Genomic DNA, 26,597 nt, shown 5'->3' with positions numbered 1-26,597 from the left:
AGGAAAAAAAAGTCTTCCATATAGCTTGAGAGAATGAACAATGAAGTAGCAAATGGTCCAGATCTTCAGTTTGATTCATACTACACAGAACACATATTTTATCATCAGCATTCAGATGCCTAAAAATGCGAGCTTTCACAGGTATAACATCATGTATTCCTTTCCACATAAAAATTTGAAACTTTTATGGTACTTTCAATTTCCAGAATGCTAACCAAAATTGCTGAGATAAACCCATTGAAATATCCATATGCAGATCCTTTTCACAAAGCATCTTGTACGCTGAAGCAGTTGTAAACATGCCAGTACTAGTAAAAGGCCAGACCAACTTATCTTCCTGATCTAATTGTAAAGGAATAGTGAGAATAGAGTTCACCTGGTCTGCAGAAAATAAAAGGCGAAGAAGCGGAATATTCCATTGCTGAGTGAGAGGATCAAATAGTTCCGAAACCCATTGAATATTACTTGTATTCAGATCACTCCAATCTTGAATTGCAGTCTGCATGGAAGGAATCCAATTGGCAGTCCAGATATTGATGCGAGTATCATTACCTACTTGCCATTTTGCATTTCTAAGAACAATTTCAAGCCCAACACATATACTCTGCCATACCCAACTTGCATTGTTAGTTTCCGGTGGAGGGAAGAATTGCAGATCATTATGAGGAAAATATTTACCTTTCAACAATTTTGCCCAAATAGCATCTTGATTATGTAATAATTGCCAGGCCAATTTCGCAAGAAGAGCTAAATTGTAATTGGTTAAATTTTTAAGACCTAGACCTCCAAATCTTTTAGGTACACATACCTTTTTCCATCTAATAAGTTGTCGTGGATGATCGTTGGTAAAATTATTCCACCAGTAACGCCTTTGGATGTTGTCCATTTGATGAATTGTTGTTTCTGGCAATTTAAGGATCTGCATTTGATACATACGCATTGTACTCAGCACTGCATTCACTTGAGTTGTTCTTCCTGCTTGGTTAACCATTTTACTATGCCAGCCCTGTAACCGGTTAGTCATGTTATCAAGAATACCTTTACAATTTTTTTGTCTTGATCTATGCATCAAAAGAGGAACGCCCAAATATTTTTCACCCAACCCCATAACTTTCATATTAAGAATGCTAGAAATACTAGACTTGTGAGCAATTGAAGTGTGCTTACCAAAAAATAAAGTTGACTTCTGCATGTTAATAACCTGACCCGAGGCTTGTCCAAAAGATTGAATCAGATGTCTAAGATGATTCATTTGAGCAGAATTAGCTTGAAAGAATAACAAACAATCATCTGCAAAAAACAGATGATTGATAGGAAGACAATGATGGTTAATTTTAATACAATTGAGAAGACCAGAATCAACATTATGCTGTAAAAGTCTAGAAAACGATTACATGATGAACAAAAATAAATAAGGAGACAAAGGGTCTCCTTGGCGTAAGCCGCGGGTTGGACAAAATGAAGAACTAGAAGTACCATTGATAAGTATAGAAATATTTGTTGTGGATACGCACTGATCAATCAAAGAAATCCAATCATCATGAAAACCCAGTTGGCGAAAAATTGATAATAAAAAAGACCATTCTACCCGGTCGAATGCTTTCGACATATCTAACTTTAAACCTACCAAAGCCTTATTTATCTTCTTAATTTTCATACTATGCAGAATATCCTGTGCTATAATAACATTATCATGGATATGTCTGCCTGTAACAAAGGCAGTTTGAGTAGGAGAAATAATGTCAGACAATAAAGGTTTAAGACGGTTCGCCAAAAATTTTGAGATGATTTTGTAACTAACATTGCACAGACTAATTGGTCTGTAGTCAGCTGGTGTTTGAGGGTTATGAGTTTTGGGTATCAGAACTTGATATGTATGATTTATAGCCTTGAGCATATGCTTGAAGGTAAAGAAGTACTGAACCATGGAGATTACCCCAGATCCAACTGTCTCCCAGCATTGTTGATAGAAAGCAGTTTGGAATCCGTCATTACCTGGAGAAGCCCAAGGTCTAATCTGAAAGACAACATCCTTAATTTCTTGAGCATCAGGAACTCGGATAAGCTGAAAGTTTTGGTCTTCTGTGATACAAGGAGAAAACAGCTGCAAAATATCTTGATTAATCTGCGGCTTAGAAGTAGTTGAAATATTCACAAAATGGTTAAGAAAAATAGACTCAATGTTACTCCGATCGTCATACCAAATACCCAAAGGCCCTTGAATAGCCTGAATGTTGGATCTCTTTTTATTGAAATTAGCCATTGAGTGAAAATATGATGTATTCCTATCTGCTTCAAAAAACTTGTCACCTGCCTTTTGCATAGAGAATTCTTTCTGAATTGTTAGCCACTGTTGAAGAGAAGAACTTAACTGTCGAATCAAAGGATGAGAAACTGGCAAATTATCATCATAACAACGTTGCAGTTGATTCTGAATATTATGAAGATTGCACTCAACGTTGCAATTGATTCACTCAATTTGAATGAATGAAATAATAAGTATTTATGGAGAATTCAAAAAGAGTCATTGAATATAGCTGTTGATCACACAAGTTTAGTCGTGAGCTGTAACCTTCGTCGCTCAGCGACACAACTTGTGCCACGCGATGGAACATTAGTCACGCAACTAATCTTCTGCTACGGTGTACGGAGCTTCAAATTTCAAATTTGAGGATTTGACCATTTGTTGAGTTCACATTAAACCTAAAATTGACAGCATGCGATTTATCTATCTTATAATAATAGCAGCAAGTCATTGCTCGTGTTACGCAAATCGTTCGCGGTATCAATTGAGGGGGACATCACTGATATCTTTAGAAATTTTTTTTGAATTACTTGACACATGCCCCCTCCATTTGCAGACGCATATCGTACACGTTCAGCAAAAAGGAGCCAGCTACTCTTCATATGCAACGCTTATATCCTTTGTTAAGATTGTGACGGAAAAGGCCGTAGCCAAATAAATAGAAATATACGTCCAAGTATGAGACGCAAAATGTAGCCTCCTGCAAATCTCTGGGGAACCGGCTCACTGTCAACTTTGTAGTATTTTTTATTACTTGTATACGGAGTAATAAAAAATAATTGTGCTTCATAAAAGATAAAATGTTTAAAAAAGAGAAAAAACAACGACAAAGAAAAAGAAAAAAAGTTGTGCACTCATGGAACGGTACCCGACACAGCGGGAAGCAGTCCAACACTGTACTTGTCCAAATTTTGGATGTTTTGGTTCTCCAAAAACAAAACGAAATGGCTGATCAGATTTCTTTCATCTTTCTTTATTGTTACAACTTATCAGTCCCAGACTCCCAGTGTCCTACCAAAAAATACAAAAGTTAGCAGGTCCCACATGCAAGGCTGTTTGACAAGACCGGGAAAAAAAAACTTAAACGGGACCCACGTCCCTTAAACAGACCCACAGGCCACAAGGGCAGAACACGTATTAATTAAATGATTTAAGATAAGGGGGAAAACATCTGAAGGACAATAGTGTTATTGGTTCAGAACGAGTCAGACAAGTATTCCTAACTCAGGGACTTATCAGTAAATACATTGAAAATCTTGTCTCCTAAATGTCAATCAAGATTTCATGAAAAATTAGAAAGAGATGGCGTCATTCATTTGCCTCGTAGATTCCAACCGACACTTATTACCATGACATGTGTCCCCACCCTCAAGCTGGATTTCACTATGCTTTTTCTGCTTGCGTGACGGGGTAGAAAGAGACTTCGAGTCTCACGCCGAACCCATGTGAGGTGAGGAAGGGTTCTGACAGCTGTTTTAAACGGCCCCATTACCCTACAAATACAATACATATAAACCCCCTCAAAAAAGAGTTAGGACAACGGAGTGATGACGCCATAAGTATATATGGAGTTGGCTTCCCTAGGTGCACGCTCCAAAACAGAGTAAAAGTTTATTACTGCCCCTAATCGTGTCTAATTTCATCTGTTCTATGTAATTTATTACGATCTAATTATCTTTTCTTTTTTTTTTTCCAGGACCAAATCGCTTCATTTAACCTGGCTTGATTGGGATATACCCAGATTAATTGGGGTATACCCAATTTTAAAGGGACTATTCTCAAGGGTTCTAGGGGGACTCCTAATGGGTAAGTTACAAAACTACCCTTTCCCATTATAATCCTAATTACCCTAAATCAGTTTTCATTCTCTTCATTTCATCTTCTTCTCTTCTTATTCTCCTCCTCAAACACATTACCGGCTCCTCCATCCCCCATCATCGAAACTCGTCGATTAATTCGTTAAAATCGTCGATTTGAAAACTGCGATTAATCTTCATCAATGGATCCACCACGACGGAAGGGAAATCGTATGAAAGAAGCTAATCGAAAACCCAATGAGTATAACCCTGGAATTGCAAGTTTGGTTCAAAAGAAAGTGAAGAAAAAAACGTTGAAGTAGAAGAAATCGAAGCCGCTCAAACGGAAGAAATGGTAAGGGCCTACTTAAACTCACTCCAATACTTCAATTTCATGTTTGCATGTCAAATTAGGTCAGAAAAATCAAATTTGTGAATTTGCAGTTATTTGTCCGGCAGGGTATTATGTTATCGATCCTACCGACATTTCATATTTAGTGCTGGCCGGCAAGCTATTAGATTGAAGAACATGCCGGCTGTTTAGTATCTGTAACTGCTACTAGCAGGGTCGGCAAGATATTCAACCCATGACCCTGTCGGCGTCAGTTTTTTTTTAAGCCGGGTTGGTTATATATTTTTACCTTGCCAGCTATATTTCATTTTTTTTTTGTCTCCTGATGCCTTGAATTTTAAAAGTCGGAATGTTATTTGTATAAAACCATGCCGGTTGTTCGTAAGCCGACAATGTATGGATAATGGACCTTGCTGACTGGTTTTGTGGAAAATCCTTGTATCTACTGTGTTCATATTTGTTATTAGCTGGCATGTTATGTGAATAATACCCTGTCGGCCTCTTTTCAGCCGACATGCATTATTTAGTCGACCCTTCCGACTTTTATGTAGCCGATAGGGTTATATTTGTCGACCCTGCCGACTTATGTATTGTTTTCTTTATCGTTCTTGTTCAGGTTGCAAAAGGCAAAGAAGAAAGCTCTGAAATCTCTTAGCCATCCTTCAAGACCTCCTCGTGTTGGTGAAAAACTCTTGACTTCAACACATCGAGGGGCATACGTTGTGCCGGGAACATTCAAGATCCGTGTACCGAATGATTCTGAACCACCATCTGAACCCAGTGATTCAGACGATACTCCAGATGAAGACCAATCAGTTCCATCTGGTAGAAGAGGTGATGATGATGATGTTGATGAAAGCACTCCGGCTGCTGGAGGAGGTAATAATGATGATGATGATGATGATGGTGATCAAGAAATGCCTAATGTTGGAGGAGGTGATGATGATGATGATGATGATGATGGTAATGAAGATAAAGATAAGGAAATCTAAGAAGAAATTATTGAAGAGGAAGTGGAAGAAGAAGAAGAGGGCGATGGAGAACAAACTCTAACTATTGTTCAACAAACAGAAGCTTCAACTTCAACTGAAACCGGAAATAAGAAGAGGGTGATCACTAAACCATATGATTCCCACATGCCTCCCCGTCACTTGATGATTAAACTGAAAAAGGTGGGCTTCCAAGGGGGACCCCAAGAGATGGTGGACATGTTCTTTTTGGATACAAAGACTCATGGGCATGTACGATCCATAATACTATCGTAAGTAATCTCAATCCGTTTTTGTTCTTTATTCAAGTGTGTAACTATCTTAAATTTGCGTCAAGTGTTTGTATTTCTTTTCATTTTGTTTTTTTTTGGTATTTAGGATCACAAGCATGTCGTCCGTCTCATGAGGCGCCAAGCTTCGTGTTCAGTGACTAAGACTTGGGATCTTAATCTAGAATGTGAGGAGGTGCAAGTGATTGTCAAGAACTCTGGGTTGTAGCCTGCGGTGGAGAGTTCGAATATTGAGCATGATAGAGTTACCGTATCTGCATTCTGTGAGAGGTTCTACAGAGAGACTGATACAATGTTATTCACACTCGGTGAGATGGTGATAACTCTCGATGATGATCATCAAATTCTAGGCCTCGAGGTTGAGGGAAAAGCAATCAATGAGGGCTTCGATGATGATTTTTCTTTCAAGAATATTTACAAATTGAGCCAGAAATTGTTTGGTTGGAATCAGATTGAGACGGAGTCTATACTTGAGAAGAAGGATGGTCGTCTAAGCAAGAAGTTTAATCTGAAGAAGTTGAGGGACACATTATTTGACACCAAGAAAATCTTTGATAAGGAAGGAAGGGTGAACCCTGTGCGAATCAATGCTACCGCGTCAGGTTATTTTCTATACGTCCTGGGAAAATGTATCTTCCCTGACAGTTCCGGAAACTTGGTCGACGCCAGTTATATGCAACTATTGGATCCCTTAGATAAGGTGCATGAGTATTCTTGGGGTACTGCGGTGGTCGTCTTCTTGAACAATGAGTTGACAAAGTGTTCTAGGGAAGTCACTGCGCAAGTTAACGGAAACACATGTCTCTTCCAGGTAATTTTATTGTCTAAATCATTTATATTTGCAAAATTCTCGTAAGATAAGATTCTTACAAAACTTTTTTTTTTTGCATAGGTTTGGATATATGAGCACTTCCCTTCCTTGTTCAAAGCCAACTCCTACGTCAAAGTGGATGCGAATGTTGCGGTTGATAAGCCAAGAGCGCAAAGGTACAGTTTTAAGGGTATTCAGGATAAGGATATGCCGCAAAATCTTATCAAACTCCGAATCGCCATCGAAAAATTGACTGCGGATGATGTGTTATTTGATCCATATCGAGATGCTAGAAATCAAGGTTTAATCCAAAGGAGAGATGAAGTTGCATTATACTATGGACCCTTAATGGCTACGGATGGTGGATATTCAATGTACGATCCACATAGGGTAATGCGACAATTGGGTTACGTCCAAGAAGAACCTCATTTCGATGAAGAAAAGTCGTTCTTTACTGTGAACAGAGCTGAATGCACCATGTCCCAAAAAACTATTAACGTCTCTTACACTCCAGCACCAACTAAAGAACATTGGGATGAAAGAAGAGGTACCCGTAAAATCGATGTGAGTCTTTTGGACGAGGTGACCACCGGTCATGAAGCTAGTGAGAAATACATGACGTGGTACTTGGGTTGGGCTCGTCCTACTGTGATTAGGGAACCGACTGCTGAAGATTTGGCTCGTAAGAGGAAGATGGCATCGAAAGACCCAGCAATAAGTCTTAAGTTCTTTGTAAGTATTTTAGAGTTGCTCTTACTGTTTTAAGATTACATTATCGAATCATTATATTAATTGTTTGTTGTTTAATTGAAAATAGAAGGAGCAGTTGAAGACCTTTGTGAAGGTGTTGTGTTGCGCGAAAGACAGAGGAAAGCCTTTGTCTATCGAAGAGCAAAGCAAGCACATTGACTATGCTTGCAATATTGACAATGAGGATTCCCATGAATTGTTCAAGCAAGATGATGCTGAAGTAAAGAGGGAAGAAAAATCCAGGAGGGAAGCACAAGCCAAGATGAATGCTGACAAAAAAAAGGCTCGTAGTGGTCGTGGTGGTGAAGGTAGTAGTAGTGGTGGTGCTCCTAAACGGGGCCGTGGTCGTGGTCGTGGTCGTGGTGGTGAATGAATGCAGTCTCTAGTTTATTTCTGGTTAATCGTTGGACAAATGTTTTTTTTAAGGTTTATGGGACATGTTTTCGTATTTTGGACAACAAGTGTTGGATTTCTAGTTGTTGAATGAATGGTTTGTTTAGCTATGTAAAGTTTTAATACATATGTGATGAGTGCCAAATATTGTATATATTTATCCCTTTTTGTTGGCATTTAACTCATATGTTGTGCATTAATTCTACATTTTATCCCATATTCTGTATTTTCATTGTTTTCAAGAATAAATATTTTTCTTAATTAATTTTGCATTTTTAGGTACCAAATAAAGTTTAGATGACTTGCGGAGCGGAAAAGAGCAGAAAAGTAGTGAAAAGCCGGAAGAAATTACGCAAGGAAGCCGCGAAGAATGGTGCGCATAAGCCCAAAAGACGAGAAATGGGCTCAAGAAGGAAGAATTGCTCTTAAAGAAGATATGGGCTTGGCATACCCAAGGCCCAAAACCCTTACCCAAACCCATTTTCTATAACCAAAACCGCCTCCATTCTCAGCCGTCAGATTGGATCCAACTCATCATCCTACGGTCGCTCATTCATAGAGCATCAAAATCTGAAGTCTCTGACAAACACCACAGCGCTTAAATTCCAAGCCTTCAGATTAGATTGTATTTGAATCCAACGGTCGCTCCTATGACTGTGCATCAAAATTAGATACTACCGCTTTACACTACAGTACCTAACATCATCTAGCACCGTTGACTTTGTTGTATTTCACAATCCAACGGTCGAAGTGATTCATCTCTCATACCACCGTTAGATCTACCAACCATCTTCGTATCCAACGTCTTTCACACGCTGATCATCAGATTCTTCTGTCCCGCTACACACCATAGCGACCGAACCCTATGACCTAACCAAACATCCCCTTCTTCCCAAAACAATCGACCTTCACCTTCTTCCTCTCCACCATACCCTGTGCAGAACCACCACCATCACCCTGCAACAGCCATCTCTACCACCTAACCGCCACCAAATTATCTAACCACCACAGCCCACTCTCACCACCTAACTCGTATGATGATTTTCAATCATCTTCATCAATTCCACACGCCACTGAGGTCGAGTGATTTTGATGAAATTGGTTGCATGTCTTCAAATAACGACAGCAAGGCTATGGAGAGGTAGAGGAGTACAAATGGAAGCATGGGTCGAGAAGAATTGGGAGTTATCACATCAAATTAGGTAAAATATCTAACCCTGATTTTGACTGATTTGGGGGAAACTTGTAGAACCCTAATTGAGTGTTGTGGACTATAAATTGAGGGTTGTGGGTGTGTTGTAAGGGATATCTCTGGACTAGCCAGTGTATCCCCATGAGGGCTGGACTAGCCAGTTCCTCTTGGGTAGATTTTTCTTCCCTGTTTTGTATTTGTAGATTTAATTTTAATTTTCAACTTTAATTCCAAATTCAGTTTTAGTTTATCTTGTTTCAATTCAGTTTGTTTTATGTTTTAATTCACATTTCATTCTAGTTCACATGTTAGTTTGTAGTTCTCTGTTTAGTAAATGTTTTTTTTTTTTGCTGTTATGTGAGCTCACATGTGTATGTGTATAGCTAGGCTGAGATGATGCCTTAAGTCACTGTTAGTGGTGGAATGTTAGGTTATAATTCATGTAATTAGAATTGATTGAGAAATGGAGGAAATTAGTGCTCAACTGTGCTTGTGATTGATTGTGCTGTCAAAAGACAGTCAATGCTAGGAGTAAACAGTTGAGCAAGATTTTTATCTTTCCATTCCATTTATGTACGCCCTGGAACATAGGCAGGCTTGAACCTTCACCTAGCTCCATTAGGGACAGGGATTTAACATAGAATTACACTATCTGGCTAGGTCACAAGGTGGATTCATAACCTAGTTGTGTTGTTTCTCTGTTTTGTATCTGTAGTTTTGCTCCCCTGCCATTGCCCTTGGCTTAGGCCTTGGTTTGCAACTGTCTTGATTTATCACTACCACATTGCCACTACCATACCATTGTATATGCCACTGTCACCTTTAACTCACCTTGTATAGGCCCTGTTTTGCTCTCTTTGCTTAATTGTGTCATTGTCACTCATTGCATTTAGATTAACTAGCTTAGGAATGCTTCAATACACCCCAAGTCCCTGTGGAATGACCCTGTCTTGCACACATTACTACAATTTGACCCTGTGCACTTGCAGGTATCACTGTAGGCATCCATTTATTTGTCTTATTTTCACATTTTTAAATGCCTAACAATATGCCGACATGCTTTTTTAAGTTACAGTGCCGACCACACCAGGGCCGACAAGGTTTTGAACTGTCAGACTGCCGGCCCTGACACCAGAAATTATTTGCATACCAGGGTCGACAGGGTAATCAGATCAAAACCTTGCCGGCTGCTACAACGCCGGCAGGGTATTATATTATACACCATGCAAGCTATGTGCTGCAGCAAATAGCTTATCCTGATGCCTAAAATCATCAAAGGTCGGCATGGTTATAAATTTTGTTCCTTGCCGACCACATCACGGCCGGCACGGTAATGATTAAATACAGTTCCGACGGTTAAACAGAAAATTGCATGTTCTCCTGATGCCTAAAATCATCAAAGGTCGGCATGGTTATAAATTTCCTACCCTGCCGGCCATACTAAGGCCGACATGCTAATGACCAAATACAGTTCCTGCGGATACACAGAAGAAACTGATCTCCTGATGCCTAAAATCATCATAAGGTCGGCATGGTAACAAAATTCCGACAATGTCGGCCGGTCTTAGTCGGCATACTAGGGAAATAAAACATCGCCGACGGTTTTAAATTTTAAATATTTGCAAGTACAATTGCATTGATTGACTTGTACTTATACACTATAACGGCCAAATTTGGGCACCATCCTATAAATACACTATTTATCTCCACAAAACAACACACAACTATTTGCATATACTCTCCAAAGCTCATATCATCATACACTCCATCTAACTCACCCAATAGATCTCTACATATAACAATGGCTTCATTTGTAACTAATGAAGATTTGGCAATCACCAAAGTTTGGTATGCGGAAAAACAACTTAGACGTCAATCCTCCGAAAGGGTGGATTCCACAACCTTTTGGGCTAAGGCACACAACAAATTTTAGCCAAGAGTTTGGGAATCCTAACGCAAAAAGTGTTTAACAAGTGCACGCTAGGCACCAAGTCATCGAAAACGCGATACTTGCTTTTTTAGCTCTCCAACCTCAGATTTTTAACACTCGCCCCTTCACCCTGTCCATTGCACAATTTGTGAGTATTTTTGTGGTTTGTTTTACGTAACCCATGTTGTTTTATCTTCCAATGAAACACCACTAACAAATGTAAGTTTGTTTTTGTGTTTTTGTAGCACGAAGTCGTGAAAGCGCGCTACTTGGAGGAAAAGGGGGAAGCATTCGCTTTCGATGCAAGCTATCACTTCTTGGCAGAAAGAATCCCGGAGGATAACCCGGACTACTGGATGCTGTATCGTCTTCTTCAGAGGAGGAAGATTGATGGCTTTAGAAGTTTTCGTATATGTTTTGTGGGTAGACCTCTATGTAAACCCTCACGAGACTATAACTCGTCCACTAGGGTCACCTATGGGTTCAAAGGCTTGATGCACATGCTAAGTGCATTCGTTTTTCCGTCGACAAGGAGTTGTATTTTATGTTTCAATCAATGTAGTAACCAAAATTGCATGAATAAAGTGAATTGCATCTATTAGAATTCAGTTTTTTTTTTGGGATAACCAAAGTCGGCAAGGTTATAAGATTACTACAGTGCCGGCTAAATTCTAGCCGGCAGGGTAAGAAAGTTAATAAATGTCGACCACATAAGGCCGATGGGGTAATAAATCAATACCATGCCGCCTACCGACGCATTCATAACAGTCTCCTATGTGTCAAAAATATTACAGCCGGCATCTTCTTCATTCGTATACCTTGCCGGACTCACTAACTCGGCACTTTCTTCAATCGTCGACCTTGCCGGCCTACTATGGTCGGCATGATCTTCATTAGTCGACCCTGCCGACTTTTCATACTTTCAGAACTGAAAGTGTGGATTTTTTTTCTTTGATTTTGTGTATGATTTCATATAACAGATTTTCAATCACCTTTTAGAAGTGTTCGGTTGTGTACTTCATTTTGGTTGCAAGAGATATTCTCAAAAAAAAAATTCTCATCAAAAATCATCCCACAAAAGTTCAATCAAAAACAAAATTTCATAACTTCAATTCCTAAGTTTTAATCTATTCAATCAATCTAAACTCAATTAATTAACCTAATCAGAATTTTTAGTGTTAATTAAACAAGGGGATATTAGCCATTTAGAAAATACAAGGTTAAGGGGTGGCTTGGTTTTACTTCACAATGACCAGATTTTGTCTTATTGGGTATACCCCAATTAGTTTGGGTATACCCCAATCAATCCATGTTATTTAACTGCGGTTTTTATGATAAATGATGTTTATGTTGGGGAAATTGTTGGAAAGATTGGCTCAAACCTGAGGATCAAAAACATAGAAAATAATTCAATCTTTCTAAATAATTGACTAGTATAATAGGTTAATAAATTATGTTTTCAGAATTTAGTTGCATCTTTAACACCTTGATCGAATTTAAGGATTGTATTTCCTTAACCCGACTAATGACACACCGTTTAAAGTTTCTCATGATACAATTAGAAAGGAACAAAACAATAAGTTTTAATGTATTTTCATGATAAAGAATCACCACTATTTATAAGAGGAATCGTGTCCACTGCGGGCGCATCTTCATCTCCAATATATACCTTCAAGAGGTATTAATAGTGGTTGTCATCCCCTGGACCTTTTGTAGTAGCGGTAAACAAAATGCATATTTGAAAATATTCAACTTTCTCCTCCTATTTTCAAAAACTAAAAAATGCAGTAACAATAAATAAAATAAAAAAACTTAAAGAATTGGAGTGTCTGCTGCATCACTCAAGCAAAGTTGAGAATAAGCATCACCGTAGAAACCAATACACAAATGATATGTATCTTTCGGATTTGAACCTTCGCTTAGTGTTAGAAATTTAAATCCTTATTGAGGATTTATAGTGAAACTAGTCTTGAACCAAGTATCTTTTGTGATAAAACTGGAATCTCCGCACATATTGATTTCAGAGAATATTATGTTTTGTAACTTAACATATTAATGGTCACGTGCTCAAATCCATGATTCATGAGTGTTCTTTAGAGAATGGTCTTCTTCTCTTAGGAACAGACTGATTTCCATACCATATAGGTAAGTGTCTTCAAATATTTCTGCGATACATCTGTTAAAGCAATCATAAACTTATTAAGGATTCACACCCATCCTTGATCTTGTAGAATCGCAACACTAATAAGAAAATGAGAAGTTTTGACTTAGTGCACTATAATCACTTCCATAACTTGTTCGTACCTGTTGAACCTTGTTTATCCTTTCCAAAACATAGGTTGGTTTTTTTTATGGGCGATCAGTCTTCATTCATAGACCTTACTCCCATTTCCTTACACTTTTTTTGAAACCACTGCCTTTCGTAAACTTTTTGTAAATAGATCTGCCAAGCTCTTACTTGTTTCAATAGAGTTTACTGCAACTACTCATCTCTTGAGAAATTGTCTTACCATTTGATGTCTAAGACTTGCGTGTCTAGACTTTCGTTATAAATTAACGACGTTATTAGCTTGATTATCAAAATTAATCAAGGTTGCTGGAGATGGCATCTTCCAAAGTGGCATTTCTGCAATTAAATTTCTGAGCCATTCTGCCTCTTATATGTATCGGTTAACGCAAACAATTCTGGTAACATTGTTGAATCAGAAATACAAGTCTGCTTCTTGGAGATCAAAGACACAACATCACCTCCTAATGTTAACATCCATCCGTCAATGGACTTGGACTTGAATTCTATGTTGTTCCAGGTAGCATCATTGTATCCTTATAATATAGAGATATAACCTTGGTAATGCAAATCATAGTCAACGGTTCTTTTCAAGTAAGGCAACCCTTGAAACTGCTCTCCAGTGTTCAACTCCTGGTTTACTTGAGAAACGATGTCGCACTCCCACAGCTTGTGATATGTTATGTCTTGTGCAGTACATAACATGCATAAAACTCCCAATAATACTAGAATACTAAAGTGGTGCATGAGTTCCTCTAGTATTTTTCATTAACTTGATACTATGTTCTAAAGGAGTGGAGATTGGTTTGCCATCAAAAAGGGAATTTCTTGAGAAATTTCTCATTGTAATGAGATTGGGTTAAAACCCATTCATCTACCTTTTTTAGGATTTTAATTCCTAGATCACATTAGCCTCTCTTAAAGTCCTTCATATCAAAGTTAGAACTAAGATTTTTATTTGTTTTTTCCACACGAGATATGTATGATCCAAAAATATGCATATCAACAACATCAAAGCAGATAATTACACATCCAAAATTATCATGCTGATTATAAATACATTTTTTATCATCATTAACCGCAAACCATATGATTAAGCTACCTTGCTTCAAACCATAAAGAAATTTCACCAAGTTGTAAACCTTCTTTTCGTGGCATGGTAATATGAAACCTTCAGGTTGTTCCATTATGATGTTGAGTACATATATCACATTTTATTTAACTATCCTAGATTCTCTTTTCTGGGGAAGGAATTTTATCTTACATAGAGAATTCAAATTCCTCTTGTACCATTTGGACCATCTTGGTTTAAACAGATAGTTACATCCGGAAAGTTATTGATGGTATGAACTGGAGTACTTTTATCTGTTATCTATTATGACACATTTAGATTTCATGTATTTAGAAATGATTATATTAACTGCTAGTGCAGTATTATATTTGCCACAAAATGAACTCTTGATGTAACACCCCATATTTTTCACATGACACTTACTTGTGCGTCATTGGTCGAAGTGATGTGCCATTGTGGGACTCTGTGATGCGAATTTCACACGCATAAGCATGTCATCTTGGAACATTTTTTTGGGTGTGTTTTCGTGTTTGCTTTTCCTATAACCGGACTTGAGTTATTAGTTTTATTGAAGATGAGCTACGGTCGTGCTTGATCCTTCAGTGGTAAGGAGGGGTGGGTATCCGCTTTTTGGTTCAACACTTGGTTGCTCATATAATCTTCACAAAATTGGTTAAAAAGACCAAAATCAATAATTCCTGGGTGAAAAGGACATTTAGATTTTGATACTGTTTAAGTGGACAAAAATATAAAAATAGCAAGGATGTAAACAGTTTCATCCTACCCATTTTCATATATTTTTTTTTATTTTTAATTTACACCAGGATGCATCCAGTTTCATCCTTGTTATTTTTTAAGTTTAAGTCAGGATGAATCCAATTTCATCCTTGCTATTTTTTTGGTGTCTATTTCACCCATACTAATTTTTACTCGTCCATTTGAACCATGTTTTAAAAATATTTGGACAAATGATCCATTTTCCCTATAATCTTTTGAGAGGTGATTGCATCCCGTTTAAGATAATTCATACCATCTGTCTCGGCGTGTGAAACAAAAGATGATAATAAAGGTGGTTGTAGTCTATTTATTGGATGTTCATACTACCCATCTAGTTATGTAATATTGGCCTGCACCAATAGCGGATTAGGCATGGCTAGGAAAATGAGTCAACCAAATTGCAAGTTAGTGAGCCTTGCATAAGCCGGCTTCTGTCACAAGAAGAAGATGCACAACAAGGATGGCATGAGGCTGGATGTTGCATCCCCCGAGAACGAGCAGGATTATTTGTAAGCATATATCACATGATCGAAATTGGTTAAAAGAGATTGGTTTTCACAGTAGAATGATAGGAAATCATTTTACGTCTTTCGATGACTCTTGCAAGAGATTGATGTTCAAAGGAGCTTGAGTAAATCTAGCTCTAGGAGGGAACAAAGGCACGGGAATAAGCCCGTCGTGACCTATATACCAGTCTAAGGTATGACCAAAGCTGAATAGTTTGGCTAAACAAGGCGTGTGGTACATGAGGCAAAATTGACCAAAAGCGGGAAGATCTCAGTGACATGATTTCACTCTAGGATTAGCATTCCAAAGAGTGAGTATCATGGTTGTAGCGGGTACGACAGATGTTAGTGCAAGTATGGTTCTACAGAGATGGTTATACTAGCCATTCATGGTTTTGCGCGCTTATAAGGATAAATAGGCAAGTTAGAATGATATGTAGTCACGTTTAAATAACCATGTATGTGAAGCATGTTGGGGGGAAAATCATTAAGTATTTGTTTGGTAAGAAAAAACTTGTCGCAAAAATAAGAATAATCGACATCCGTGTTAGTCAAGCGAACGACGCGTCGGGAAACCGGAGCTTGGCACTTAGGTATTGGGAACAAAAAAGATTCTAGTTCGTCACACTTAAGTATCAAACTCTTCTGCAGGAGGATGACCATTCTAAAAATTATCAAATATTATATCCTTATTCAATGAAACCTCCAATGTCTCACCATATAAAACTTAACACAGATGACTCTATTGATGAAAAATACTTTATAGGTATGGAAGGAGTACTTAAAGATGATAGTGGAGGATTTTTGGTTGGTTGTACTCATCATCTTCCCCGAACTAACAATAACTGGCTGAAGTTTGTGTTGTTCGAAAGTGCCTCTTTTGGCTATGCAATTGGGAATGCAAAAAATTGAAGTCGAATGCGACTCCCAACTCACCTTAACACTTGAAATTGGATGATCAAAGATATACAAGAGAAACAGTCTTCATTTTATTTTATTTTTGAAATTACTCACAAATATAGGGAGCTAACTTTATGTAACTGACTTTTTGCCAAGGCACACTGCTGCCGAAAATATTTTGACCGAGGAGTAGAATGTTGTTCTACCTATATGTGTGTGTAACATCCTAAATGAAGACCTTATGGGGAAGGGACTACCCGATTATGTTTGGCTTTAATTTCTTTTGTTGGCTACCGCGTATCAAAAAAAAAAAAACTATAACTGCAACGGTAACAACTCTAATTTTTTAATAATTCGTTCTTACGTGAAAACAATTATTAAGTTTAGGATTTTTTTTTTGTGGGCTTTGATATAAGGTTAATTCTTTTTCACCAGAGTCTAACATATAAATTGGAACGGTTTTTTGGGGACCATGATTATTTTTGGGGACCATGGTTTTATTTTGGGTAAAGACATTAGAAGTAAATCTAGGTCACCCCTTATCTGGATATTTATACTAATGTCTAAATTACCCTCTTGATTAATTTTTGGTAATGATTAGTTAGTGTTAATAATAGTTAGCGTAATGATTAGTAAAATGATTAAGTTAAAGATAATTAATGAGATTAAAAAATCAAATGACTTTTTTTGTAAAAAGAAGCAGAATTATTGAGAGAGTAAAGTTGGAGAAGATGAAGAAGGAAAACATGAAAAACAAAGGATTTTACCAACCACAACCGAAGGAAGAGTATTTGGGTACCCATGTATGTTTCAAACTTAGATAATGTTGGTTGAATTGCTCCAAATTTTCAAAAAACTGTAAATTTTTAGGGTAGATTTGGGCTTGTTCGGTTACCTTATGTGAAGAACAGGTTACCGAACTCATCTGAAAGTGTAGTTCGGTTACCTTTTCCATATACGCAGGTTACCAAACTTGTTCTTTAATGGAGGTTTTTAGTTGTTCAGTTACCTTTTTCATACACGCAGGTTACCGAACTTTGTTTATAGGACATACAAAGTAATGTTCGTTTGGTTCGCAAACTTTAACCCAACAACATATCTAATCGAACTCCACATGTATGCAATTAGTGAAGAGTTCGGTTTGTCAAGATTTTTTGCGAACAAACCGAACATAGTGGAACAAGTTCGGTTAAATTGAAACTCAACATAGTAGGCAAAATAACACAGTTCGGTTATATTGGATTTTTTTTTTCTTTTTGGAATATAAGTAGAGTTCGGTTAATAGATAGTTTTAGAAATTTTTGCGAACCAACCGAACAAGGTAGGTAAAGTTCGGTTACATCATAACTCAACATAGTAGGAAAAATAACACAGTTCGGTTACATTTTTTTTTTGTATTATGGGTAGAGTTCGTTTACTAACTAGTTTTAGAATTTTTTGCGAACCAACCGAACTCGGAGTTCGGTTATGAAAAGTTAAATTTGTGATAATCGAAGTGTTCTTCGTGTTCTTGGTTTCAGAATGTTCGGTTACAAAACTAGTTTTTTTTAAATTATTCCTAACCGAACATGCCACTTTAACATCCATTTAAACCATATTTTGATGATTTCTACTCAATTTTCCTATCCAAAAACGAATTAAAAAGATTGACGGGTTTTTCAATCGAACGAGGAACGTCAAGGAAAGAGAGAAGAAGAAGAGAATAAATCTTTTTTCAAAACTAAAAATTTTCGATTGCTCTTTTGATTTTGATTTGATTTTGATTTTGGTTAATAAATTCATTTATATTAGATGTATATGATTAGGTTTATATAGTTATTAAGTTAGTTTTAATTTAAATTAAAGTAAAGTGTAAATGGATATTTATCTAACTTTGGGACATCCCTTATAAGTATAGGGAAGTTGGCCTAATAAGACCATGGTCCCAAAAAAAAAACCATGGTCCCTGAAAGGGTAAGAAGCAGAACATGGGTAAGAAGCAGAACATGCAAGATAATTAAAGAGTTTTGGGTTAGGTGACGACGAGTTGAATATTTTCTTTTTTCAGTTATACTATAGAAGAAGACCATAGGTCTGGGGTTTTGGGTTCATTAAAATTTACCATCATTTGTTTAATTTGAATGTATTTTTTTTTATTGTGGAGGTTATGAATAAAATTGAAGAGGAGTGATAAAGAAAAGTAAGATTTCGAGTAGGTAAGATAGTGTGAAGCGATATCAAGAAAAATGTGGTCAAAGATGATTAATTTTTGACATGACATGAATGTGTCTCCAACACTCCTCGGAAGATTTGGAAAATTCGACCGCGTGGTATATTCAGACTTGTGGTTAAAATGTCATCCATGTAAATGAATGCCTTATAGATTGTGTGTGTTATGTTAGTCACTTCCATTTTAGGTATCATTAACTTAATATTTTGAGGGAAACCATATAATATGTGAATCAATGATCTAAGTCATTAACACATTTATTCATAATAATGAGCCTTGCAATACTGACCGGTTACAAAGTTCACTTCCTCGAAATGGGTTGAAGGCTTTGAAAGCATCTCCAATAGAGTGTTGAAAAATCTATGTAAAAATCTTATATTTGCCTTCATTTTTACAAAATCATACATCTGCCACTTTTTTTTCTTTTTTTTTGGCATATGTACCATTTCAAAGTCATCCTTTTAAAAATTGATAAATAATAAAAGACACTTTATTTCAAAGTCATCCTTTTAAAATTTGATTTTTCCTTCTCTTAAGGTTTAGTCTATTTTATTGTACATAATAATTAAAAAATTATGATTAAAATAATAATTTGCAATCATCTCTTTAAGACGTTTGGATAACAAATCAGAAATTAAAAACATAAATCAGAAGCAAAGATATTTTACTTCATAAAAGGTCGATTTTTTTTATTTTTGGAAAACGTTTTGAATTTTTTTTATTCAAACTAAATTATTGTCATTTTGACTTATAGAAATCAAAAAATTCTTTCTGGATGGTATCCAAACACACTATTAATCTTCCGAGTTCCAGCGTAAATTTCTCTAGTTTTTGCATCTAAATCTTAATGGCATGGATGGAAAAGAAAATGTTAGGGTTGGTGGGGTGCAGTAATCGACTGGAGTGGAAATGCAATGGCCAATGGGATCGTCGATGGAGAAGAAGCCTACGCCTAGCAGAGGACGTAGATATCCAACCCTAGTGGGTTATTTTATTGCATAAACAACCCTAACGGTTTTATTGTTAAGACTTTTTGGTGCTAGAAAAATATGAGTGGCTTGACCCCCTGTGCATGATAAGTAGATACAGACAACACATGATGGGACATTTCAGTTAAAATTTAGGTTTTCTTTTCAACTCTCTTCAAAACTTACAAGGGTATAAAGTCGTTGTTACTGTATTATTACTGTCTAATAACCTTTGCTGTCCGACTACAACTGTGTAAATACTACTATTACTATCTTCTTCTCTGCAGGAATCATTACAATTACACCCTCCGAACCAAAGAATCTAATCTGGAGTCTAGACTAGACAGTCTCTTTTCTCTCTCCTATGTGCAGGACTGTCCAGGAGGAAGTATCTCCAAAATTTGCGGACAAACTAAAGAGCTCCAAAGCAAAACCCCATCTCTGGTATTCTCTCTAAATCAACCAAAAACTACAGTGAAATCTGGTTTTAAACGAACTAGGCCGATTTTCTTTTGGGTTGGCTAGCTTTATCAAATTTAAGAGGGGTGTTTATGAATATCTCATCAGTTTGCTAATGTTGACAATTGAGAAAACTTAAAACCCTCTTTTGAGTGTAATGAATGATTATCATGAATCTTGCTAAAACCCAACAGTAAGCATATTTACTACTAAAACTGGATACACAATTATCATTCTGACCACCACACAGGTCCTTAGGTCCCTTTTTCTAAATGAAATTATAATCCGTATAAAGCAGCATATTCATGCACCAAACTTGAGATGTTAATTGCGTTTTTCAAGTATACATCCCCTTCTTCGTCTGGTTCACACTGCAAGCGAATCTAATGATTGGTTACCTGAATTGAAGAACTTGAGAATACCGTGGTTATGGCAGTGAATTCAGAGATAACAAGGACTGCTAGAGATCAGTTTTATTTTTAAAAAGAAGTTGAACTCAAATTTAAAGTCTTACACAGGCAAAGTGCAGTTCCAACTGGAAACACAAGTGCAAGAATGATCATGAAGGAACACAGAAACCTGACCATTCAAGTGACTTAAGAAAATTAACTAGCAATCAAAACTAGATTCCTCTAATAACAGTGTTAGGAGACAAGTTTAAATGAAAACATGGGAAAAATCAAAGTCAACACACGCCATAGTATTAATGAACCTCCTCTCTCAGGAGTTGATATCCTATCAGCCCATCACCATGTTCTTCAAGCATCTGCAGCAATGATTAAAGATTCAGTTCCCTGAAAATTGGGCATTGTTTTCGCAGTTCTTGATCAAAAACCCAAGGGAACAGATTTGTACTAACCATTGGGGGATCGAGAACTGGTTGCAGAAAAGTTCATGGGTATGGAAATGGAGAGCTGAGTAGTTGAGAAAGCAGATCGGTTGGATCTTTCGTCATCAAGATCAGACCACGAGTCTCTGGTTTTAGGCCATTCATCAAAGAAAGGTCGAAGAGACTGTCCCTCCTGTTTCACGGGCTGCGATGAACCGTAATCACTGCCGAAGAAGCAATGTTGTTGTTGCTGATGTTGTTTTGACAGTACGGTGTCAATGCTAGCCTGACTGATATCCGGAAGTGAATGCATCTGTGAATAATCGCTCTGCATAAAGGACCCTTTTCTTGATTTTGTTTGAGGAAATGAGGACACTCGGGGTGACATCAGGCGCCATGAGTTATCCATCGAACTTTCCATTCCTAGTCCCCCCCTTGTATTCGCAGAAGCTTCTGAGAAGAAACTATGCCCATCATTATCTGGTTTCATTCCATGGTAGTACCTGCAAATTCAGTCTGTTATAATGGTTTTACAAATATGCTAATTACAACTCAAAAGAACGAAGATTGTCCATAACTAGCCAGCTGTTCGCATAGAAATGTAGCCACCGTACTAAGCAATTATGCACTATCAGGTATTGCATGACATCATAAAATAAAAGCTCAGAATGCATTTATCCAGAGCATGATTCCACTAAATAATGGAAAGCAAAGTTGAGAATCAGAATGTCAGTAACTGAGCATGAAAGGAAGGCAAAGCACTGCAGTTATGGACCAACGTTATGGTAGAGTGCAAATCACTACTTCTCTATTTCTATATAGACAATAAATGACAGTCAACAAGGTAAACTTCATGAAAACTCTGAGAGCGCCAATGCCACCCGATTTTGAAAACCAATCACATATTCTCTATTGATCTTTCCAGCCTTATGAAACTTTTCAGTACATGTATAGTAAAATCCATTATAGCACAGAACTTAAATCGATAAACTTTTCATAACCCCCACTTCCATGTAATTCAAGTGGTCACGCAATTCTATCCACAGAAGTTTGTCAGAATCAACAATAGTCTGATTTTCAAAACCGCCTATCAACGACAACGCTATTGTACTGGAGTGGAGTACAAACTAATGAAAGCAGATAAGGTGGATATATTAAAGAAGGTAACCATATACAACACCGACCAAGAAAGTTGGCCACAGCAGAACGCTTCGTCTAATATGAACATTAATCATTGATTCACTTTCTGAGTAAAAAACATCATAGACAATTGCAGGTCTGATCAACCGGAAAATTCCGTCCCTTAGAAGACTGATACAGACATCTTCAACGTAGACAAATATATTATATATATATAAACCTAATGGGAAGACATAATTTCCTTAAAATTAGGAAGAAAAAAGAAACTCTTAAGGCACTCTCTAATCAAACAACCTCCTTGGGAGAAAATCAATACAATTGCAAATGCACACAAACGCACTGAGGGATCTTCTGAATCTAGAAAGAAATTAAGGGACCAAAAACTTTTATCAATAGAAATGATTTGCAGAAGAAACTGTCCATTTCCCTTTTGCAACTGAAATCACAAGTCCAAAACCTACTCTTCCACACATAATGCTCTACTGCAGTAAACACGGCAGCATCTCTAGGCATATTGCAAAAGTTGTCAGATACCATTTCATTAACAGAAAGGAAAAAATCTGCCGTATACAAAACATAATCTGCAAATATTTTTTATTGGTGAAACCCAAAGTTATACCCATTGAGGGCGGATAATAAAAATGGGTCCCAAACCAGTAACAAAAGCTTATTCTGTTCCTTAGCTGATAACCAAATCTAACAGTTTGCTGCAAGACTTCCATTAACCAGTAAAAATTTGTAAATGGGCCCAACAAAATCCAGAATTTAGCCGGGATCAACATCAAAAGTTTTATTTTTATCTGTTCAAATTTACTTAATCATCTCTGATACTCACAATGATGAAAATTCGACAAAAGATAACTCAACGTACCTGTAATCTTTGCTAGGAATACCATAAGGGACAGAATCCATCTGCAACAAAGATGGATTGTTGTTGTTGCTACTGATACTGTTGTTTCCAGAACAAAGAACTTGATGATTACCCATCAATGGAAGATTTTGAAAACTCCCATTTCCGCTGCTGCCGCCACCACCTACCACACTTCCGACGCAACTAACAGTGTTACCTCCATTGTTGCCGGTAGAAGCAGTAAGCGATGTAACAGTCGACGATTGAGAAATAGATTGGGTTTCCACAGGCTTTCTTGAACGGTTGCGACCTCTATGCATATGTCGCTCACAATACTTAGAATCTGGGTATGCATCTTTAGAGCATCTCCACTTTTTCCCATCGGTTCTCCTACATCTTCCAGGTTCTGGGTCTGCTTTTTTTCCATAAAAAGAACAATATCCCACTGTAACATAAAAAAATATTCTCCATTAAAAACTTTATATTACTTGCAAAAAAGAAGAGTAGTCAGATTTATTTAATATCAGAAATAAAGTTTAGCTAAACATTAAATAAATAATACAGCCAGCACTTCAAAACCCAAACTCTAATTTGTTTTAATGGTATCTGAAACTCATCAAAGCAAAATAAAATAATACTGTGTGGGAAAGAATAGAACAATGATTAGTATTTTGGGAAAATCCAAAATGTATTTTTTTTTTTGTTCTTTACTTTTTAATGGAGAATGATGACAGATAATTAGATAAAACAATGTTTCTTAAAGAGGGAGAATCAATGAATGGATAGAAAACATCAGATATTGTGAAAACGAAACAGTAGGTACTGAACTGAAATAAACTAAAATCTTAATATGGGAAAACCTGATCAGGAATTTTAGTTTTGAAAATAATGAACAGAATAATAAACAAACTAATAGAAATTTTGGTCGCTGAAAGCAGTATTAAATGGATCTTCCAAAGAACAGCCTCGTAGAAAAGAATGATCTCAGTTAAAGAGTTGCAATGAGCTACAAAATAAAATGATTAAAGGATGAGATCTGCTATGAATGGTTGAGTCATCTTCTTACTGGTAGGATGATGAAAAAATCTAGCAGACATTGATTCAAAGCTTTTCTTAATGGGTAAAACAAGTTCAGGAGGAACAGGTAGTCCCGCCATTAGATACTTAAAGATCAAAGCTTGATGCTCTAACTCTTGCCACTGCGACGCCGTAAATGGTGGTCGGAATACATTTACAGTATCTGTCGTTACAGCCGTCGCCACCGCCGCTGAACTATTATTCATTACTGTTTTCTTCTTCCTCTTTCTCTGTTTCTTCTACCAACAACACTACTATCTCTAGTACCTAGGGTTTCTCAAAAGCTGCAAGAAAGAAACTTGAGTTCAGACATAACTAAATACAGAGAAAAAGCTGAAACCCGGAACAAAAATGGTGGTCTCCTTTAAGGGAGAAATGCAGTGATTCGCCATTTCTGGTATTATTATTATTATTATTTTTTTTTTTTTTTGAATTTCTGATCTCAAGATTTCTTTAACAGAAGAAGTAAGTGTTTGTAGGTTTTTCTTTATCTAGAGAGAATGAGAGAAAGATACCCCAAGTTTAACAAAGATACGGAGTTTTCTTCTCTGATGAGTTTTATGAAAGTTCTGCCATGTTTAACAGAGAAATGTTTTTTTTTTGGTTAAGAGTTGTCTCTCTGGGTAGAGACTTATGAGTCTATCAGTTTCTTCTCTCTAGAAATAATATTCATATATTTAATTCTCCCCCCTCTCTATCTATTCTGTGTCTGTATCCCTGTCCTCTCTCTCTCTTTCTCTGTAAAACTGAGTAATGGTCGTAATGTGTTGGGAAAGGAGGCAGTATCTGTTCAGAAACCCAAAGCTATAAAGCAAACAAAATACTGTAAAGAAATTAAATGATTTCATCTCATGTTTTTATTATCTACCCTATTTTATTTGCGCACTTTTTGATAATCTTCTTTGTATCTATTGATTAATTAATCCTGTTAATCTTTGTTCTAACGACATCATTACTACTAACAGTACAAAGCCTTGTTGCGCTTTAATAGGTATATAGAGGATTTGACCTACAAATACGGGACCGTAACTTCGAAAACAGGAAATGCTACATCTTGAGGATAGCCGGTGACTCCTTAATCTCGAACTTGAACCTGAACTTGAACTTGAACTTGATCTTGATCTTGATGATTACCGCCTCTGGTAAGTACCCTGATAAGCTACAGGATCGAAACAGGTGATAATCCTCTGCGGTTTGGGATTTGGTGCTCTTCTCCAGACTAACACTCTTCCGCAAAATTCACTCGATGCTTCCAAAATTTAAACTCAAACTTCCCACTCCCTTCTCCCAGTATGTGTCACTGATATTAGCCCTTGATGCCACACAAAGGAACTCCCTACTAGTTCCAGTTCAAGGAATTAATGATTAATATCAATGACACCTGTTGGGACAAGGAAGTGAGGGAAACGAGTGGGGAACCCTAGCAGCTTCGCTGATAAGCTACAGGATCGAAACAGGTGATAATCCTCTGCAGTTTGGGATTTGGTGCTCTTCTCCGGACTCACACTCTTGCTCAAAATTCACTGGATGCTTCCAAAATTTAAACTTGGCCCTAAGGTATTAAATATGAAATTATTGATATACATGAAAGTAGATGGCTATATACAGATCTTTAAATACGTTCCCCTTCGCTTAAAGTTGTACACAAATGAAACAAGCATACCCCCGTATTAACAAAAACGGATCACATCAGTGGTCCATACGTCTATACACTCCTCCATGCATCAAAACACTAATGTCAAAAAAAAATGGATGAGGAAAAGAAAAGATGCCCGATCTTTCTGAGTTTTTTCGTTGATTTCATTTATCAACTTCAAAAAAACAGGTGACTTGTAAGAAAGTGGTGTGAAATTTACCCTCAAAACAAGATTCCTTAAATCCGTGGGGCCCTGTTTGTACGAGGGTTGCGCTGGGCATGATAGATGGATAAGTATAACTAAATTTATTTTGGCATACACGATTACCAGCGAAATCGACTCGTTCGAGCTCGACGAGTCAGCTCTTTTCTTCCTCGGAAGACCAAGGGACCCAAGTCAGTGTTTCGCCCAGTATGCTTCAATCCCTAAAGATCTAGCAACTAGCCTAAAGTCACAATCCGCTAAGAGCAAGTCTAGTGGGAACAAGTAATTTTGTTTATGTGCCTGGGGAAACTCATTTTCTCGGAGTGGGAAAAGAGTATATCGGTGATACTCGTGAAAAAGCGGGTATAATAACCACATCCAATAATTCGTTCGACAATCTGTATGGATTAACTTTAATATTATTTCGAGAACACCAGGCACCAGCTTATTAAAGCGAGCTCAACCAAGAAAGATATCAAAGAGTTATATATCTTTTTTTCTCAATACAATCTGCAATCGAACAGATACAAATCTGTGAGCCCGATTGATATGAGAAATAGCTTGGACGGTACCAAAGACCAATGCCTGAGTGCCAATCAATTCTTATCCAACAATCAAGATCGGATTTACCAATTGATTGAACTACGCACAACCTGTGATATTTCAATTATATAAACAAATATAATACGGAAAAGAAATAACACAAACACCAGAAATTTCGTTAACGAGGAAACCGCAAATGCAGAAAAATCCCGACACCTAGTCCAGATTTGAACACCACACTGTATTAAGCCGCTACAGACACTAGCCTACTACAAGTTAACTTCAGGCTGGAATGTAGTTGAGCCCTAACCAAGTCTCACACCGATTAAGG

General features: G+C 37.1%; 1 protein-coding gene across 4 annotated transcripts; it reads right to left on the bottom strand.

Annotated features, from left to right (window-relative positions):
* Positions 1 to 20,467: 20,467 nt before the first annotated feature.
* On the bottom strand, positions 20,468 to 25,396 carry LOC113297570 (growth-regulating factor 4-like). 4 transcript variants are annotated; one of them, XM_026546079.1, is made up of 5 exons: positions 24,398 to 25,396; positions 23,872 to 24,166; positions 22,827 to 23,250; positions 20,846 to 21,318; positions 20,468 to 20,752 (listed from the first exon to the last, which is right to left on the bottom strand). In XM_026546079.1, exons 2-5 carry the CDS (start codon positions 24,086 to 24,088, stop codon positions 20,745 to 20,747), a joined length of 1,122 nt encoding a protein of 373 aa, XP_026401864.1. In that variant the 5' UTR covers positions 24,089 to 24,166; positions 24,398 to 25,396; the 3' UTR covers positions 20,468 to 20,744. The 4 variants fall into 4 exon arrangements, with proteins under 4 accessions (XP_026401864.1, XP_026401865.1, XP_026401866.1 ...); XM_026546080.1 differs by having other exon boundaries at positions 24,892 to 25,396; XM_026546081.1 differs by having other exon boundaries at positions 24,896 to 25,396.
* Between the last annotated feature and the right edge of the window lie 1,201 nt (positions 25,397 to 26,597).

This window comes from Papaver somniferum, chromosome 7 (genome assembly GCF_003573695.1).
Source record: "Papaver somniferum cultivar HN1 chromosome 7, ASM357369v1, whole genome shotgun sequence".
Classification (NCBI taxonomy): domain Eukaryota; kingdom Viridiplantae; phylum Streptophyta; class Magnoliopsida; order Ranunculales; family Papaveraceae; genus Papaver; species Papaver somniferum.
Note: the sequence above shows the minus strand (reverse complement) of the source record. Positions and strands in the feature narration are given on the sequence as shown.

Coding starts and splice junctions, on each gene's coding strand:
- LOC113297570 (XM_026546078.1), bottom strand. CDS start 24,088: ATGAATAATAGTTCAGCGGCGGTGGCGACGGCTGTAACGACAGATACT. Junction 23,251..23,871: donor ATTTTTTCATCATCCTACCA/GTAAGAAGATGA, acceptor TTTATGTTACAG/TGGGATATTGTTCTTTTTAT. Junction 21,319..22,826: donor ATTCCTAGCAAAGATTACAG/GTACGTTGAGTT, acceptor CTGAATTTGCAG/GTACTACCATGGAATGAAAC.